Source organism: Solea senegalensis, linkage group LG3 (assembly GCF_019176455.1).
Source record: "Solea senegalensis isolate Sse05_10M linkage group LG3, IFAPA_SoseM_1, whole genome shotgun sequence".
In the NCBI taxonomy this organism is placed as follows: domain Eukaryota; kingdom Metazoa; phylum Chordata; class Actinopteri; order Pleuronectiformes; family Soleidae; genus Solea; species Solea senegalensis.
Window position 1 is genome coordinate 2,032,126 of NC_058023.1, and position 15,792 is coordinate 2,047,917.

At 40.8% G+C, this 15,792-nt stretch overlaps 7 protein-coding genes across 7 annotated transcripts; 4 read left to right on the forward strand and 3 right to left on the reverse strand.

The window, feature by feature from the left end:
- Positions 1 to 767: 767 nt before the first annotated feature.
- LOC122766339 (histone H4) lies at positions 768 to 1,156 on the forward strand. The gene has a single exon (XM_044021107.1). It carries the CDS (start codon positions 783 to 785, stop codon positions 1,092 to 1,094), a length of 312 nt encoding a protein of 103 aa, XP_043877042.1. The 5' UTR covers positions 768 to 782; the 3' UTR covers positions 1,095 to 1,156.
- Positions 1,157 to 4,190: 3,034 nt separating this feature from the next.
- LOC122766331 (histone H2A-like) lies at positions 4,191 to 4,595 on the forward strand. The gene has a single exon (XM_044021100.1). The coding sequence runs from the start codon at positions 4,209 to 4,211 to the stop codon at positions 4,593 to 4,595; it is 387 nt and encodes a 128-aa protein (XP_043877035.1). The 5' UTR covers positions 4,191 to 4,208.
- Positions 4,596 to 7,097: 2,502 nt separating this feature from the next.
- On the reverse strand, positions 7,098 to 7,829 carry LOC122766323 (histone H1-like). The gene has a single exon (XM_044021091.1). It carries the CDS (start codon positions 7,785 to 7,787, stop codon positions 7,152 to 7,154), a length of 636 nt encoding a protein of 211 aa, XP_043877026.1. The 5' UTR covers positions 7,788 to 7,829; the 3' UTR covers positions 7,098 to 7,151.
- A 2,648-nt stretch (positions 7,830 to 10,477) lies between these two features.
- LOC122766341 (histone H2B 1/2-like) lies at positions 10,478 to 11,260 on the forward strand. The gene has a single exon (XM_044021109.1). The coding sequence runs from the start codon at positions 10,502 to 10,504 to the stop codon at positions 10,877 to 10,879; it is 378 nt and encodes a 125-aa protein (XP_043877044.1). The 5' UTR covers positions 10,478 to 10,501; the 3' UTR covers positions 10,880 to 11,260.
- Positions 11,261 to 12,105: 845 nt separating this feature from the next.
- LOC122766328 (histone H3) lies at positions 12,106 to 13,109 on the forward strand. Its single transcript, XM_044021097.1, has one exon. It carries the CDS (start codon positions 12,121 to 12,123, stop codon positions 12,529 to 12,531), a length of 411 nt encoding a protein of 136 aa, XP_043877032.1. The 5' UTR covers positions 12,106 to 12,120; the 3' UTR covers positions 12,532 to 13,109.
- A 345-nt stretch (positions 13,110 to 13,454) lies between these two features.
- On the reverse strand, positions 13,455 to 13,968 carry LOC122766337 (histone H4). Its single transcript, XM_044021105.1, has one exon. The coding sequence runs from the start codon at positions 13,943 to 13,945 to the stop codon at positions 13,634 to 13,636; it is 312 nt and encodes a 103-aa protein (XP_043877040.1). The 5' UTR covers positions 13,946 to 13,968; the 3' UTR covers positions 13,455 to 13,633.
- A 1,026-nt stretch (positions 13,969 to 14,994) lies between these two features.
- LOC122766330 (histone H2A-like) lies at positions 14,995 to 15,747 on the reverse strand. Its single transcript, XM_044021099.1, has one exon. It carries the CDS (start codon positions 15,728 to 15,730, stop codon positions 15,344 to 15,346), a length of 387 nt encoding a protein of 128 aa, XP_043877034.1. The 5' UTR covers positions 15,731 to 15,747; the 3' UTR covers positions 14,995 to 15,343.
- Between the last annotated feature and the right edge of the window lie 45 nt (positions 15,748 to 15,792).

Genomic DNA, 15,792 nt, shown 5'->3' on the forward strand with positions numbered 1-15,792 from the left:
CATCGTCAAATAGTGTATATTCCTGTTCCAGTCTGGCGTTCTGTAAACAGAGATATGTTTCTGTAAATACTGTGATTAACCTTCACTAGTTGGTTCGAGTTAGTGTTGTGAAGAATGCTGCTTCTCCTTTTTTGAAAACATGAATAAATAAGAAAGTGAAGATGGACGCGAGTCTCATCGGAGTCCACAAAAACGACATTTTCATTTGTCATGTCATGAGTTGTTTTGGTTTCATTGTCTCAGCTGCCATTGTTCTAGTTTGCCTGAGTGATGTTATAAATGAGACATTATTTAAAAATGAATACACAATGTGAACATATGTATGGAAACAACAATAGTGAGTCAGAGTAAAATAATAAAATATTATTATATATATATAATAATATTTTATTATTATTATTCTATTGTGTGAATTTTTATTCCTTCTGTACTGTGTGTCTTGGACCTTGAGTCTGAAAATAAAGCTTATCTCTCTATCTATAGCCCTAGAAACTCTTATAACAACACTTTCCACTTTCAAATCCCTCAAATAATAGTTTCATAAGTTTGTCAACAAATACTTGTCCCGTTTTACAAACGACCCGGACAACTTTTATTTTGAAGGTTTTTTAACCGGATATTCAGAGGCCCTGATCCTGCGAGTCAAGCGACCAAAAGCGGAAATGCCTCCTACCATGACGGGGCTGTCTTCAACAACGTCCGCAGTGAGAGTTTAAATACAGACGTCCACGCTAAGTTGTAGTCACTGATTTGTTTTTGTACGATATTTGATCGCATTAATCATGAGTGGACGCGGCAAAGGAGGAAAAGGACTCGGTAAAGGAGGCGCTAAGCGTCACCGCAAAGTGCTCCGCGATAACATCCAGGGAATCACCAAGCCCGCCATCCGCCGTCTGGCTCGCCGCGGCGGAGTCAAGCGTATCTCCGGCCTCATCTACGAGGAGACTCGCGGTGTGCTGAAGGTGTTCCTGGAGAACGTCATCCGTGACGCCGTCACCTACACCGAGCACGCCAAGAGGAAGACCGTCACCGCCATGGACGTGGTCTACGCTCTCAAGAGACAGGGCCGCACACTGTACGGCTTCGGCGGTTAAACCCTGGAACCTGAACGCAACGCGACGCTGAATAACACAACGGCTCTTTTAAGAGCCACACACTTTCTCTAAGAGCTTGTTTTCTTCCTTTTATTTAAGATCAATATAGAATACTGATAATGTAATGGTCAAAACATATCTTAGATATCAGTTAAATATCAATAATTTATATAATTAAGAGACGGGGCCACCATTACACTCGAACATTTACTGGTGTGAAACTGAACCAATTTAAGATGCTGTCGTGCCATAATATCAACAGTAAACTGTTCATGCCATTATTTAAACCAAGTGGTCCTTTTAGAGCCACCCATTTCTTCCATAAAGAGTAAAATAAGTTTATATTCTTATTTATTTGAATATAAACTGATTCACAATACTGGTTTCAGTCAATGTAAGATTGAACTGTCCAATTACAGTTTTTCTCAATTGCTAAAACACTAAATCCTATTGTCTGAACAAAAATGCTCAGTTGCCTGAACCCACTGATTGAATCAATCACTCTTTTGGCAAAACCATAAGCGCTTTTCACCCGTTCAGACACAACTTGCCAACACCATTTCATTGTGATGCACCCGTGCTGCATAATGGTGAGCACAGGTGACAAAAGTCAAACACAATGAAAGCACAAGTGTCACCACGTGAACACAACAACTCAAAACTGATCACACTTGGGATTCACTGGTTTGTGAGGCTCTACGATGGATAGAAATCTGAGAGGAAGAGTTTGTGTGAGAGGAGGTCGAGGTGGTCAGCGAAGATATCTGATGAAATCAGAGCTACTGTGATTGACCATGTTCTTGTCCATGGTATGAGCATGAGGGAGGCCGGACAAAGGCTACAACCAAACATCAGTAGATTCACTGCACCATAATCCCAAGATTTAGAGAAGAGAGGTAATTACCTTTTTTGACATTATAGTACAGTATGTAAATGTTGACAGCAATTACTGTATACTATACTATATACTGTAAGTAAATATATGTTTCAGTACATCACTGTACCAATGTACTGTAGTATTGTAATGGAGGGTTGGTCTAACTGTTTGCAGGCCGAGTATTCCATGAATATCTTTTGTAACTGCATGTTCTCTTTTTGTAGAATTGAAAGACTGCCACACGGGGGTGGGAGGACATGTATGTTCTCCCCACACCAAGAGACCCTAATTGTTGATATGGTCCGTGAGAACAACGCCATTAAACTGAGTGAAATTCAGCGGAAGATCATTGAGGACCATGTCAACAATTAGGGTATCAACAGTGTCAGCCTCTCGACTGTTGATCGTGTCTCAAGCGCGGCCTGTGATGTGGATGAAGTCCTGTGGCCTGACCCAGTACGGAGACATGATGATGTGGCTGAGTAATGCACTTACTTGTATATTTTTGTACTTTATTTTTACATGGGCTTACTGTACACAAGTGGCAAATGCATAAGATTTCTGTTTGTTTTTACAAGTGCTAAATGCACTGTTTTTTTTGTTCTGCAACATGCATTTAGCCTACAGTGAACAATAAACATTTATTTCTCCAGCTTCATGTCCAGAGCATTGTGTTTTCTATTTTTCTATGTAGTGTTTCGTGACCGTTCGGTAGTTTTTTTTTTAATTTTGATTGACTCGGGGCACGATTTGACAACATAGTTCACTTTTGAGCACAGATTGAACTGTTTTGAGGTGAACGTTTGGTTTTCATGTTATAAAAAACAACCAGGGGTAGATGTTATACTTTGTTTATTAGGGTGCAACATCTTTGTTTCCACACATCAACAATAAAGCTGAAAGCATATTTACAATGCATTTGACATCTGAAATAAATGTTTCTTTAACTTAAATGTTGATATTAAGGAAATAAATGATGTGCCTTTAAGTGTCAACTGTGTAAGTTTAATTAGTTAAGAGGAGAATCGACTCTTTACAGATCTTTACATCTTATAAACGTCTTCTACAACTTACATTCATTGGAGTTTCCATGTAAGTTTCTATGAAGTTAAATGATGAAAACTACACCTAGATGTGCAACTTTTAAGTGGATAATCCTAATGGCTCGCCAGAAATGGTGAACTATAGCTACAATTTGACCCACATTCAGTTTGTATTAGTGTTTATATACTTAATGATACTGTTATGTTTATTTTAATACACCCATACCATAGGTAACGTACATTCTATTTCAACTTTCAAGTAAAAATTTATCTCATGCAGTATGAGTAAAGTAGGACTTTACTCGGGACTATGTTGTTCGGATGTAATGTAGTTTAATTTGTAATGTATAGTTCATTCGTTTTTGACATAGGAGAATTGTGGCTTCGCAGATAAAGTGTGTGGCTCTTAAAAGAGCCGTTGTGTTGTTGTTGTTTAGTGGACTAGTTGAGATCTAAGCTCGCTCTCCGCGGATACGACGGGCCAGCTGGATGTCTTTGGGCATGATGGTGACTCTCTTGGCGTGGATGGCGCACAGGTTGGTGTCCTCGAAGAGGCCGACCAGGTAGGCCTCGCTGGACTCCTGCAGGGCCATGACGGCGGAGCTCTGGAAGCGCAGGTCGGTCTTGAAGTCCTGTGCGATCTCGCGCACCAGGCGCTGGAAGGGCAGCTTGCGGATGAGCAGCTCCGTGGACTTCTGGTAGCGGCGGATCTCACGCAGGGCCACGGTGCCGGGCCTGTAACGGTGAGGCTTCTTGACGCCGCCGGTGGCCGGGGCGCTCTTGCGGGCAGCCTTGGTGGCGAGCTGCTTCCTCGGGGCTTTGCCTCCGGTGGATTTACGGGCGGTTTGCTTGGTTCTGGCCATTTTAACAAATACTTTTCTCTTGAATGACAAGAAAAATGCAATGAGGAGAGAAGGAAGCGCGCTTTTTTTATAGCGTTGGAGCGGCCATGAGGGCGGTGACGGTGCCTCAGTTCTCCGGCTCCTGGTTGGTCAGCGGCTCTTCCACGAGCTCAGCGCCGCCCAGAGGCGCGAGCCTCTTTGTGAAGCTCCGCTGCTCATTGGACAAAAGAGTTTTGAAAATGTCCGCCAAAAGTTCCGGGAGGAGCCGCGTTTTCCAGCGAGATAAAACGGAGGCTTTGCTCAGTGAGAGTCACAGTTTGTCTGAGACCTGAAATCAAACAACAACAACATTATGTCTGGAAGAGGTAAAACCGGCGGAAAGGCAAGAGCCAAGGCAAAGACCCGCTCCTCCAGGGCCGGGCTCCAGTTCCCCGTGGGCCGTGTCCACAGGCTGCTGAGGAAGGGCAACTACGCCCAGCGTGTCGGTGCCGGCGCCCCCGTCTACCTGGCGGCCGTGCTCGAGTACCTCACCGCTGAGATCCTCGAGCTGGCTGGAAACGCCGCCCGCGACAACAAGAAGACCCGCATCATCCCGCGTCACCTGCAGCTGGCTGTCCGCAACGACGAGGAGCTCAACAAGCTGCTCGGCGGAGTCACCATCGCCCAGGGCGGAGTCCTGCCCAACATCCAGGCTGTTCTCCTGCCCAAGAAGACCGAGAAGGCCGCGTCCAAGAAGTAAACACTGATCCTTCATCAAAACACAACACAACAACGGCTCTTTTAAGAGCCACACACTTTCTCTGAGACAAAACTAAAACCTCTTCATCACAACATTAATTCATGCGTGTAGAAATGTGAGAAAAATGTTAATATTTTAATGTGTGCTCTACATGATCATGTATTATATACCACCGATGGCATATAGAAGCTCTCTCTACAGTTACATGACAATGTTTTGTATAAGTCATAAAGTCTGCAATAATAAATTTTACATTAGTATACATAAACAAAAAGTAGTTGCCTTAAGAGGTGCAGTAAATGCAGGAAGGATATCTTATTATTTTTATATATTATGTATATATACATATATATAGTGTGTGTATATATATGTATATATATATAGAACACTTCTGAAGAATGTTCCAAAGTGAAGTTTAAATCTTTATTTTTATAAGAGTTCTACAAGGTAACTTGTGATACCTTTTACTGTTATTTGATTCTAGGATGTTACAAGACTTCATATATTTGATTAATATATGAAGGAATAAAAATACAACAAAAATAAATCAGAAGAATTTAAAATAATAACAGTTAATGTTTGACTGTTTGGGTTTAAATGTAAATAAAGAAGGCACATGTTTTTTTTTAGTTTGTTCCTGATTTAGTCTTTTAACAGACATTGATATTATAATAAAAATGATAATAGCAACTATAATCATAACAATAATAATAATATAACAAATATATTGGTTTATAACCGATTTATAAAGTTATTTAAAAGAAAAAAGTCGAGTTTTATGGGGGATGAAAAGCAGACGTATGATATTTTTTTTACACTATCCCCAAACATTTAAACCGAAAAAATCAGGACGTAAAAAAGGTCTCGTTATCTCATAAAGACACATGACATAATTAGTTGGTACAGACACATTCATTTTTGATCTATAATTAAAAAAAAAAAACTTTATTCAAACTGCCTCACAATGACATGGTTTGTATAGAAACATGTTCCTTGAATTGACTGTAATGTAATGTTTATTCATTCATTCGTATTTAACAGAGCATTTACAAAAACAGTGAATTAAAACTGATATGTACAAAAAAATATCTAGAAAATGAATCAGAATCATGAATTTACCTAAACTGAACATTAGAATTATCTGAAGTGTAAGATTTACTGGAAGAATGGAGATGAGTGGAAATACTCTATTATTACTTTATGATATAAACTATTATTTTCAATTTACAAACCAATCAAAAATCTAATTTCTCACTCGATGCCGACAATCTCCAAAGTTAATTCACCACATTGATGTAACAAGAATCAGTTTATTGGTTCTCTAAATCATCATGATGGATTTTTATTAGCAAAATGCTTAATTATGATACCGACTCGCTGATGTTTGACTATATATTCTCTTCTTTGGGGGTTAGTAACACAATTATTGTCTGGTACGGAAAATTCACAGCATGCTTCCTCAGTCACATTGGCCATAAAACTAGTTATTATGTCATCATACATTTATATAATCATACACTTCTTGTATAATTACTAATAAACTATGTTTTTTCACTAATTCCCAGAAATAAATATCCTATGTGTATTAGCAGAGATTCTCGGTCGCTTCGGTGCTTTTCTCAGATCAGAATGAACAATTCTCATAACTATTAGTTCACATTTAGTCATTTGTGCACATCATAGTAGCAATTTCTCCTTCCTCAGAACAAATTGCAAATGCTTTTGGAAATCTATCTAAAACACTATCATTTGCTTATGTCATGTCAGTCAAAATGAACTATACTTATGGACGCTGAATAGTCGTTCCCAATAAAACTAATAGTCTTCATTTCATTGCTTGAGTCATTACATACAAAATTGTTGAACTAGTTATCAAATTCTGTCAAGCAAATTTGAACCTTTCTTTATCAGTTTTTCCTGGAAATGTCTCCTAAATTGAACAATTGCTCTCAGGTGAACTTCAGCTTTCACTCACACATTCACAGCAGGTGTAACCACTTGTTCAGTCACTCAGGGATGAATCCCACGAACCCTCACTTGGCATATATGGACCAAGCAGGACATAGTGTGTCAGCATCGTGCAAGAGGGGTGAGGATGGGGGAGAAGAGGCCAAAACATAACCAGATTCTATCTGATTAACCTATGTTCAGTTATAATATGTACTGTTATATTGTTCACATCTACAAAAGGGTTTTTGTTCTTATGTTTGTTCTAAATAAGTGATAGTAGTGTATTTTTCTTTTGCACATTGCTGGAGAATTGAAAGAGCATATACGGTAAAAATGTGAAATGTATGTATTCAACTCACTTACTCCAGCTACGTGTAACTTTACTGTTAAAAAGTAGTGTATAGTGCTGTCTTGATCATTTTCAGGTAGTGTCATAGGAAAACTTCATCATCTAAATAGGAATTTACTTATATTTTGACAAAATACAAAAGAGCTCAAAATTATGTATCTATGTACATATGTATTTCAGAGTGTTTGTGCTCTTATAGAAAGTTGTGTGGCTCTTAAAAGAGCCTTTGTGTTTACAGGTGGATTTGGTTTAACTGCTCACTTCTTTGCTGCAGTCTTCTTGGCCGCGGTCTTCTTCGCTGCTTTGGGCTTCGCCGCCTTCTTGGCGGGAGACTTCTTGGGAGCAGCGGCTTTCTTGGTGACCTTCTTGGGGCTCTTAGCAGCGACCTTCTTGGGGCTCTTGGCTGCCTTCTTGGCCGCCGCCGCCGCGGGTTTCTTTGCCTTCTTCGGGGACTTCTTAGCGGCCGCTGGCTTCTTGGCTGCGGGCTTTGCCTTCTTGGCGGCTACGGCTCTCTTAGCGGCGGGCTTCTTGGCCTTAGGAGCGACCTTCTTGGCCGGCTTGGCGGCCTTAGGCTCGGCCTTCTGCTTGTTCAGCTTGAAAGAACCGGAGGCTCCGCTTCCCTTGGGCTGAGCCAGAGTCCCGTTAGCGACCAGAGCCTTCACGGCGGTCTTCACGCGGCTGTTGTTCTTCTCCACATCGTATCCTTCGGCGAACAGAGCCTTCTTCAGGGCTGCCAGAGACACGCCGCTGCGTTCCTTGGACGCGGTCACGGTTGCGATGATCAGCTCGCGGACGTTGGGTCCGGCCTTCGCGGGCTTGCTTGCCTTCTTCTTGGGGGCTTTGGCTGGAGCCTTGGCCGGAGCCGCGGCGGGGGCTGGTGCTTCTTCTGCCATGTTTAGTGTTCGCTGATGAGAAGTCAGAGTCAACTGATTTCATTTGAGTAGGGGGCTGTCCTTAAACACACCATGAGAACCGTGGAGACTCAACCCCGACACTGCTCCCCCGTCCGTGCTCTCTCAACACCGGGACACTTGTGTTTTCTCTTCACCGATAAAACGCGATAAAATGACGGTAGAACATGCGCTGAAAGCCGGCGGTGGATGGAGCCGACACCTGCGGCGTGTGTGCTGATGGACGAGCCGCGCAGAGCTCCGGGAGTCTCGGCTTTCTGTCTGCGGAGACTCCAAACCTCGTCTGATCGCCGCCGTCAGCGACGCGGACCGGCGACTTTTCCCTCTTCTTTGTCTCCTAAAACGGGTCCAGATGTCCCGCGGCTCGGTCAGAACCCGTCCACCGGCTGCTCCACACGTTCGTTTCGGGTCTCGGCGCAAAAACAAGCAGCTCCCGGTGATTATTGTATGAAAACGTGACGCCGATGTGTGGACAGCAAACACAGAGGTGATGGAGGCTTGTGGAGCTGCTGCTTCTACTTCACGCTGATCACTCATCGATGTCATCAATACTCTTATCATCTCATGTTGGAAATAAAGAAAGCAATAATTAAAAAAAAATACTCATTAACAGTTAATGATGGAATTTATGAACTGAGGAGTTCACATTGTAATAAGTGATGCACTCAGCAAAATAACAAACTATTTGAGATAATGTACAGCATGAGATAAATCCAATCCACTCCAACTTTATCTATACAGCTGGAACAAGCTGCAAGTGTACATCAGAGATAAATAAAACATATATATATATGTTATATAAAATAAAATGTTATATATATAAAATGTTTTAGATAAAATATCTAATAGACCTGAGAACAAACAAGAAAATATATACTAAAACAGTGAATTATTGTAGAAACTATAAAAAAATTAAAATAAGCTCAAATATGACGTGATGTTGTAAAAGGTGACACGCAAATTAAACTCATTTTTCACAGTAACGACAGTGAAGAAAAATATCTGAAGCTTCGGTTTAAACAGTTTATCGTTGATTTATTTTTTTTTTTAAACAGAAGAGTTTACACAGTAATGAACCACTCCAATAACGGATACAGTAATTTATATATTTATATTTGTAATATTTATAATAGTAATTTACAACAAAGGAGTCATTTTAAAGATTACTTCTATCCTTATAACAGAACAACACTGTCTCTGTCCCTTCTCTCGGCAGCAGACTCCATATGTTGATATTATTCAATAATAAACACTAAATAAAAAAAACCTCAGTAAATAAAAGATACTAGAAAATGTTTGTGATGTTCACAACGTTGTATATTACATTATTCAGCCTATAGTAAAACAAAAAACTTGACTTGTACATTAGGATTATCTTCAACATTTCCAACAATTATTCAAACTTCAGTCCATTTTATTTGGATTCCTGTTATTATGCTGTTCCTCCAGGACACCGATGTGGCGAGAAGTCACTGAATACAACGATTACATCAATAGAAAATAGATGTTGTTATTCTTCTCCTCCTTCTTCGCCGTCTTCAATTGTCATCTGGCGACGACAACTCCCCGCACAAGACAAACCAGACTCTGGTGTGTCATTCCACGCTGGTGGGATGACCTACCAAGCGTCACCAGAACGGGGTCAGAACGCTGTCCATCTTCAAGACGCTCTTGAAGACCCAACTCTTCCAAGAGCATCTTCTGTCCTAGCACTTACTTTTACTCCCTCTCAGTGCTCTGTTCCTATCTATCGGAGTTCCTTCCAGTGTAGCTTATTCCTCTTGGAACACTACAATTGGCTGCATCACCATACTTAATCTATCTGTGTGGATTATGACAATTAGGTTAAATTTAACCTGTATGTAACCTGGTAATCTCAAGAGTTTTTTTGCATATTACAGTAACATTTACACAGACATGTAAAGAGAGATATTTTACCATTCATAGAATATCCATATTATTTCAACCCAAATTATAATCCCAACTACTGGCAACATTCAGCCATAAAACAGGGCAGCGTGATTCAGTGAAAACATCTTCATCAGATTATCTTCATCAAACCACAAGCTCAGGTATTTCACAAACACTTTCTGATGTCATACTCAGAAGGTGAATACTCCACTTGTTTTTACACTTGCTTAGTCATATTTCCATCATCTGTTGTTGTTGTTGTTGTTGTTTGTGTTCTTTTTGAAATAACAGTTGCTGTAAATACAGTTCTATCGTGGCATTGTCCATTTTAGTCAGGAGGCGACTTTTAGGTGTAATATGTTTAGTTTGCTTAACAGACATTTCCTGAAACTATAAGTTTACCAAAAACAACAAAGTCTTGTCTTAATTTCTGTGTGAGTCTCACCTTAATCTGCATTGTGTGAATGCAGATTAAGGCGATACTCACACAGAAAGTAGCATATTTAATGGTCTGTATGTGGATTACAGGGGTTGCGTTGCTCAGTAATGTGTGTTTTATTCCCAAACGGTGAGTTTAAAGTCTCTTCCTCTTCGGTCGCGCGCTCAAAGAAACTGCAACTCATTCAAATTTCCCTCCTTTTTCAGCCGCCGGCTCGTTGCAGCAGCCTTTCAGCCAATGGGAGAGCAGAGCCGACACAGCCTCATTTACATGTCGTGTGTTTAAGAATAGCTGATGTAAAGATAGTAGGTCACAGTCTCTCATAGAGAAACTTGTTGATTTAATCATGCCCGAGACAGTAGCGCCGAAAGCGCCCAAGAAGGGCTCCAAGAAAGCCGTCACCAAAGTTGGCCCCAAGGGCGGCAAGAAGAGGAGAAAGACCAGGAGGGAGAGCTACGCCATCTACGTGTACAAGGTGCTGAAGCAGGTGCACCCCGACACCGGGATCTCCTCCAAGGCCATGAGCATCATGAACTCGTTCGTCAGTGACATCTTCGAGCGTATCGCGTCCGAGGCTTCCCGCCTGGCTCTCTACAACAAGCGCTCCACCATCTCGTCCCGGGAGATCCAGACCGCGGTCCGCCTGCTGTTGCCCGGTGAGCTGGCCAAGCACGCCGTGTCTGAGGGAACCAAGGCTGTAACCAAGTACACCAGCTCCAAGTAAACTGTTGACACCAGTTTCTAAACCCAACGGCTCTTTTCAGAGCCACTCACTTCTACAAAGAGTAAATACTCTCTCTTCATAGAAAATGATGTTTAATTAACTTAAAAAACCCAGAGTAATTCACTATGTTTGATGTACAACACCTTTTGATTTAATATGGAGGTCCTCAACTTGATCTGTCAAATTCATGCCACCTGACACGTTGGTCTTTGTTGATGCATGAATCTCATTTTGCGTTATTTTATATTGAAACACTGATATATCATAAATACTATCTTCTCATTCTCCCCCTAATGACCAAACTTGACACTCCATGTCCTCCATGTTTGAGACCATGAATAGTCCATGAAGTCTAGTACAGTATAAAGGACATAAATTTTACTTTGTTTGCCTGGTTTGTGGTGACCCCTAAAGTAAGAAGTTGTCAAGTTGCCGTCAACTATTTTTGACCCCAGTGGCTTCAATGGGAACATTTACACACAAAAGTTGTTCGGTTTATTTTAAGTCTTTCTTTAAGACTTTTTTTTTCAACAAGATCATTGCAGCAAAAATTTGGGCAGCAATTGTGTATGATCTGTGTCTTTATTAATATTTTTACAAAGCATAACCTGTGCGTGTATAAACACATATAATAGGGTTTTAAATATCAGTTTCCATATGACAAAGTTGAATTTATATCATATACTTTAGTTCTGCAGTGGTGACATTTACATTGTCAAAGCAGCAAGACAGTAAAGATAAAGACAATGAATAATAAACATGCATTGAAAAGAAAGTGTAGAATAGTATAGACAGATATTAATAAGACTAAAAAAAGTGTACAATTTCCAGAATATATACAGTATGGGCTTGATATTTACATGAACATGGGATATATGTATATTACACTTACTATAAAAATGTGTCAATGTTAGTTAAAATAATGTTTTTAAGTTAAAAGCACATTTCTAAAGTGTAAATGAGTTTATAGCTATAGCTTCAAGTTATATAAATGATTAAAAGAAGAAGAAGAAATGGCTGTAACAGCTTATAAAATTCACTGAACAACTGTTTAATCGTTGTGCTGAGAGAAGTTCAGTTTGAATGTTTAAACTTCTGTTGCCCAATGAAAGGCCGAGTAGATCACGTGACAAAATTGGACCAATGAGCGTCACCCGCGCCACGGTGTTGGCTTTAAAAGAAGCGTTTGCAGCCGTTTGCCTCCATTCTTTCAGTTTCTTTGAAACGAGTAGTTATCGACAATGGCCAGAACCAAGCAAACCGCCCGTAAATCCACCGGAGGCAAAGCCCCGAGGAAGCAGCTCGCCACCAAGGCTGCCCGCAAGAGCGCCCCGGCCACTGGCGGCGTCAAGAAGCCTCACCGTTACAGGCCCGGCACCGTGGCCCTGCGTGAGATCCGTCGCTACCAGAAGTCCACGGAGCTGCTCATCCGCAAGCTGCCCTTCCAGCGCCTGGTGCGTGAGATCGCACAGGACTTCAAGACCGACCTGCGCTTCCAGAGCTCCGCCGTCATGGCCCTGCAGGAGTCCAGCGAGGCCTACCTGGTCGGCCTCTTCGAGGACACCAACCTGTGCGCCATCCACGCCAAGAGAGTCACCATCATGCCCAAAGACATCCAGCTGGCCCGTCGTATCCGCGGAGAGCGAGCTTAGATCTCAACTAGTCCACTAAACAACAACAACAACACAACGGCTCTTTTAAGAGCCACACACTTTATCTGTAAAGCCACAATTCTCCTTAACTGGTCAGAAATACAATGTGTTGCTTCAATTGTCGTATCCTAATATGCCATAATAGAAAAAAGAGAATGTTTGTGTGTAAGGATCAAACGTAGAAAAAACAAACCAAATTGGGAAATTGTTTCAATATTTCTGATAATCTTTTACACGGTTTATACTTTAAACTTGAATTTCCTTGAAGTCAATGTACATTACTTAATATTAGTAGTATGCACAAGTTTTTATACACATATTTTTTGTTAATGGCTAATTGTTCTTTATACTATCATACTCTTAATTGCAAATAATGGCGTTAAGCTTATTTTTTCAACACAATACACGATGAAATGACATGTTTGTTGATGATTTGTTATGCTACTACTAATGTTTCAGTACAAAACAGTTAGTATTTTTTGTTGTTGTGGGTTACTGAATTGGACAATTCGGATGGAAAATAACAGTTTTAGACCAATTGATGGGGGAAGGGTTAAGTGTGGGGAATGAATATGTAATTGGAGTAGTGTTATAGTACTGCATGCAATAGTAATTGTAGTTCTGATATTGGAACAATTTTAGAGTACTGAAGCATCCAGATAACACAAACTGTATATGGTTTTATGTTAATTTGTTAATTACATGTTAATTTCATGTAATTGCTTTTTGAGTTCACACCTATAAGCACATTTCAACACTTGACCTTATAGAAATTGTTGGTCAGTTCAAGTAATGTTTTTAGTATAATCCCTGGTTTTAAACAAAAACAGGCCTTCTGGAATATTAATAAATGCAGAAATATGTTACGTTCAATGATACTGGCACAAATGTTAGGAATGCTTTTAAATAATTACTGTATTTGGTTCTGTTTGAAACAATGAAGCATTTTAATTACTTCAAAGGGATGAATAGATATAGGTTCGTACCATGATCAATTATGATAATATTCGCATAGAAGATTGAGAAACTCTCAGAGAAAGTGTGTGGCTCTTAAAAGAGCCGTTGTGTTATTCAGCGTCGTGTTGCGTTCAGGTTCCAGGGTTTAACCGCCGAAGCCGTACAGTGTGCGGCCCTGTCTCTTGAGAGCGTAGACCACGTCCATGGCGGTGACGGTCTTCCTCTTGGCGTGCTCGGTGTAGGTGACGGCGTCACGGATGACGTTCTCCAGGAACACCTTGAGCACACCGCGAGTCTCCTCGTAGATGAGGCCGGAGATTCGCTTGACTCCGCCGCGGCGAGCCAGACGGCGGATGGCGGGCTTAGTGATTCCCTGGATGTTATCGCGGAGCACTTTACGGTGACGCTTGGCGCCTCCTTTACCGAGTCCTTTTCCTCCTTTGCCGCGTCCACTCATGATTAATGCGATCAAATATTGTACTAAGACAAAACAGTGACTGGAACTGAGCGTGGACGTCTGTACTTGAAGTCTCACTGCGAACGTTGTTGAAGACAGCCCCGTCATGGTAGGAGGTATTTCCGTTTTGTCGTTTCGAGTTACAGCACGAGAACCTCTGAATTTCCGGTTAGAAACTTTAAAAATAAAACTAGAATAACTGACATTTTACAATCTAAACGTCTTATTCTCAAATATTCAACGCAAGGTCAGTTTTTTTTTACATTTTCTGATCTTTATCATGTGTGTTTTTGCTGCTTCATCATCTGAATTGATTATAATTTTGACATCACATAGAATAAGAATAAGAATAGCACTTTATTGTTTTTTACTAAGGTTGACATTTGCCTTAGTCCACCAACATGAAATAAAATGAGACATAAAAACAACATACTCTTTGTATTCAAACATGTTTTCAGTAGTTTTTCCTCCATGAAAAACATCAGTGACAACTTTAAATGTTTTAAATGTACAAACAAAATGGTAAAGCAGGCATTTTGTTGCAATGTTTTTGAATGAGGGACCTTTTCAAAAAATCTATATACTGTGTTTGGCCTCTAACAGACAAGTAAGAACTGTTTAATAAATTACACTACATTACATGTCATTTAGCAGAGTAAAACTTGCGAACGTGAAGTCTTTGGCTCACAGGGTTCCGGTCTTAACCACTGAGCCACTCCACCCCCATATAAATACTTGTTGGCCTCTGTACCCTCCCATATAAATGAATAGGATATAACATACAGTACAGTAACATACCTATTATTACTCATTCGGTGTACAAGAAAGAAAATATAACACAATTAGAATGTGTCTATGTGGATGAACAATGTTGTATGGTTAGTTATCAAAATGGAGGCTTAACCACTTTAACTGCATCTTCTTTGTTTAATTTTTGGCTTGTCGCAAATAAAATGTGAGGCTACGGAAAATATCCCATAACAATCAGGTTGTTATATAAAACATATGGTCTGCGTTTAAACAAACAGTAAAACATGAGTTACTATGAATTTAAATAATTCAGACTTTTATTTTTGTCTTACATATATTAAGTAACATTACAGGTCACCCAGTCCAACACATTACTAATAAGTGAGAAAAAACATAATTTTTTGTAATGATTTATATAGATAGATATGAAAAAGAAAAGGTTATAGACTTATGTATATCTCACTGAGTTTATAAACTTACTAAGAACAACAACTGTGATTCAGTCATTTATTATTATAATTTTTACTATTACTACTGTTATCAATATTATTATAGTATAAGAAAAAATTCTAAGAGGATTTAGTTTGTCTCAGAAAAAGTGGGTGGCTCTTAAAAGAGCCGTTGTGTTGTGTTGTCAGGAATCCGTGTTTACTTCTTGGACGCGGCCTTCTCGGTCTTCTTGGGCAGGAGAACAGCCTGGATGTTGGGCAGGACTCCGCCCTGGGCGATGGTGACTCCGCCGAGCAGCTTGTTGAGCTCCTCGTCGTTGCGGACAGCCAGCTGCAGGTGACGCGGGATGATGCGGGTCTTTTTGTTGTCGCGGGCGGCGTTTCCAGCCAGCTCGAGGATCTCAGCGGTGAGGTACTCGAGCACGGCCGCCAGGTAGACGGGGGCGCCGGCACCGACACGCTGGGCGTAGTTGCCCTTCCTCAGCAGCCTGTGGACACGGCCCACGGGGAACTGGAGCCCGGCCCTGGAGGAGCGGGTCTTTGCCTTGGCTCTTGCCTTTCCGCCGGTTTTACCTCTTCCAGACATCTTCGAATTTGTTGTATAGCTGTGTGATACTGCTGAACAGCGGCGAGCTGGTATATATAACC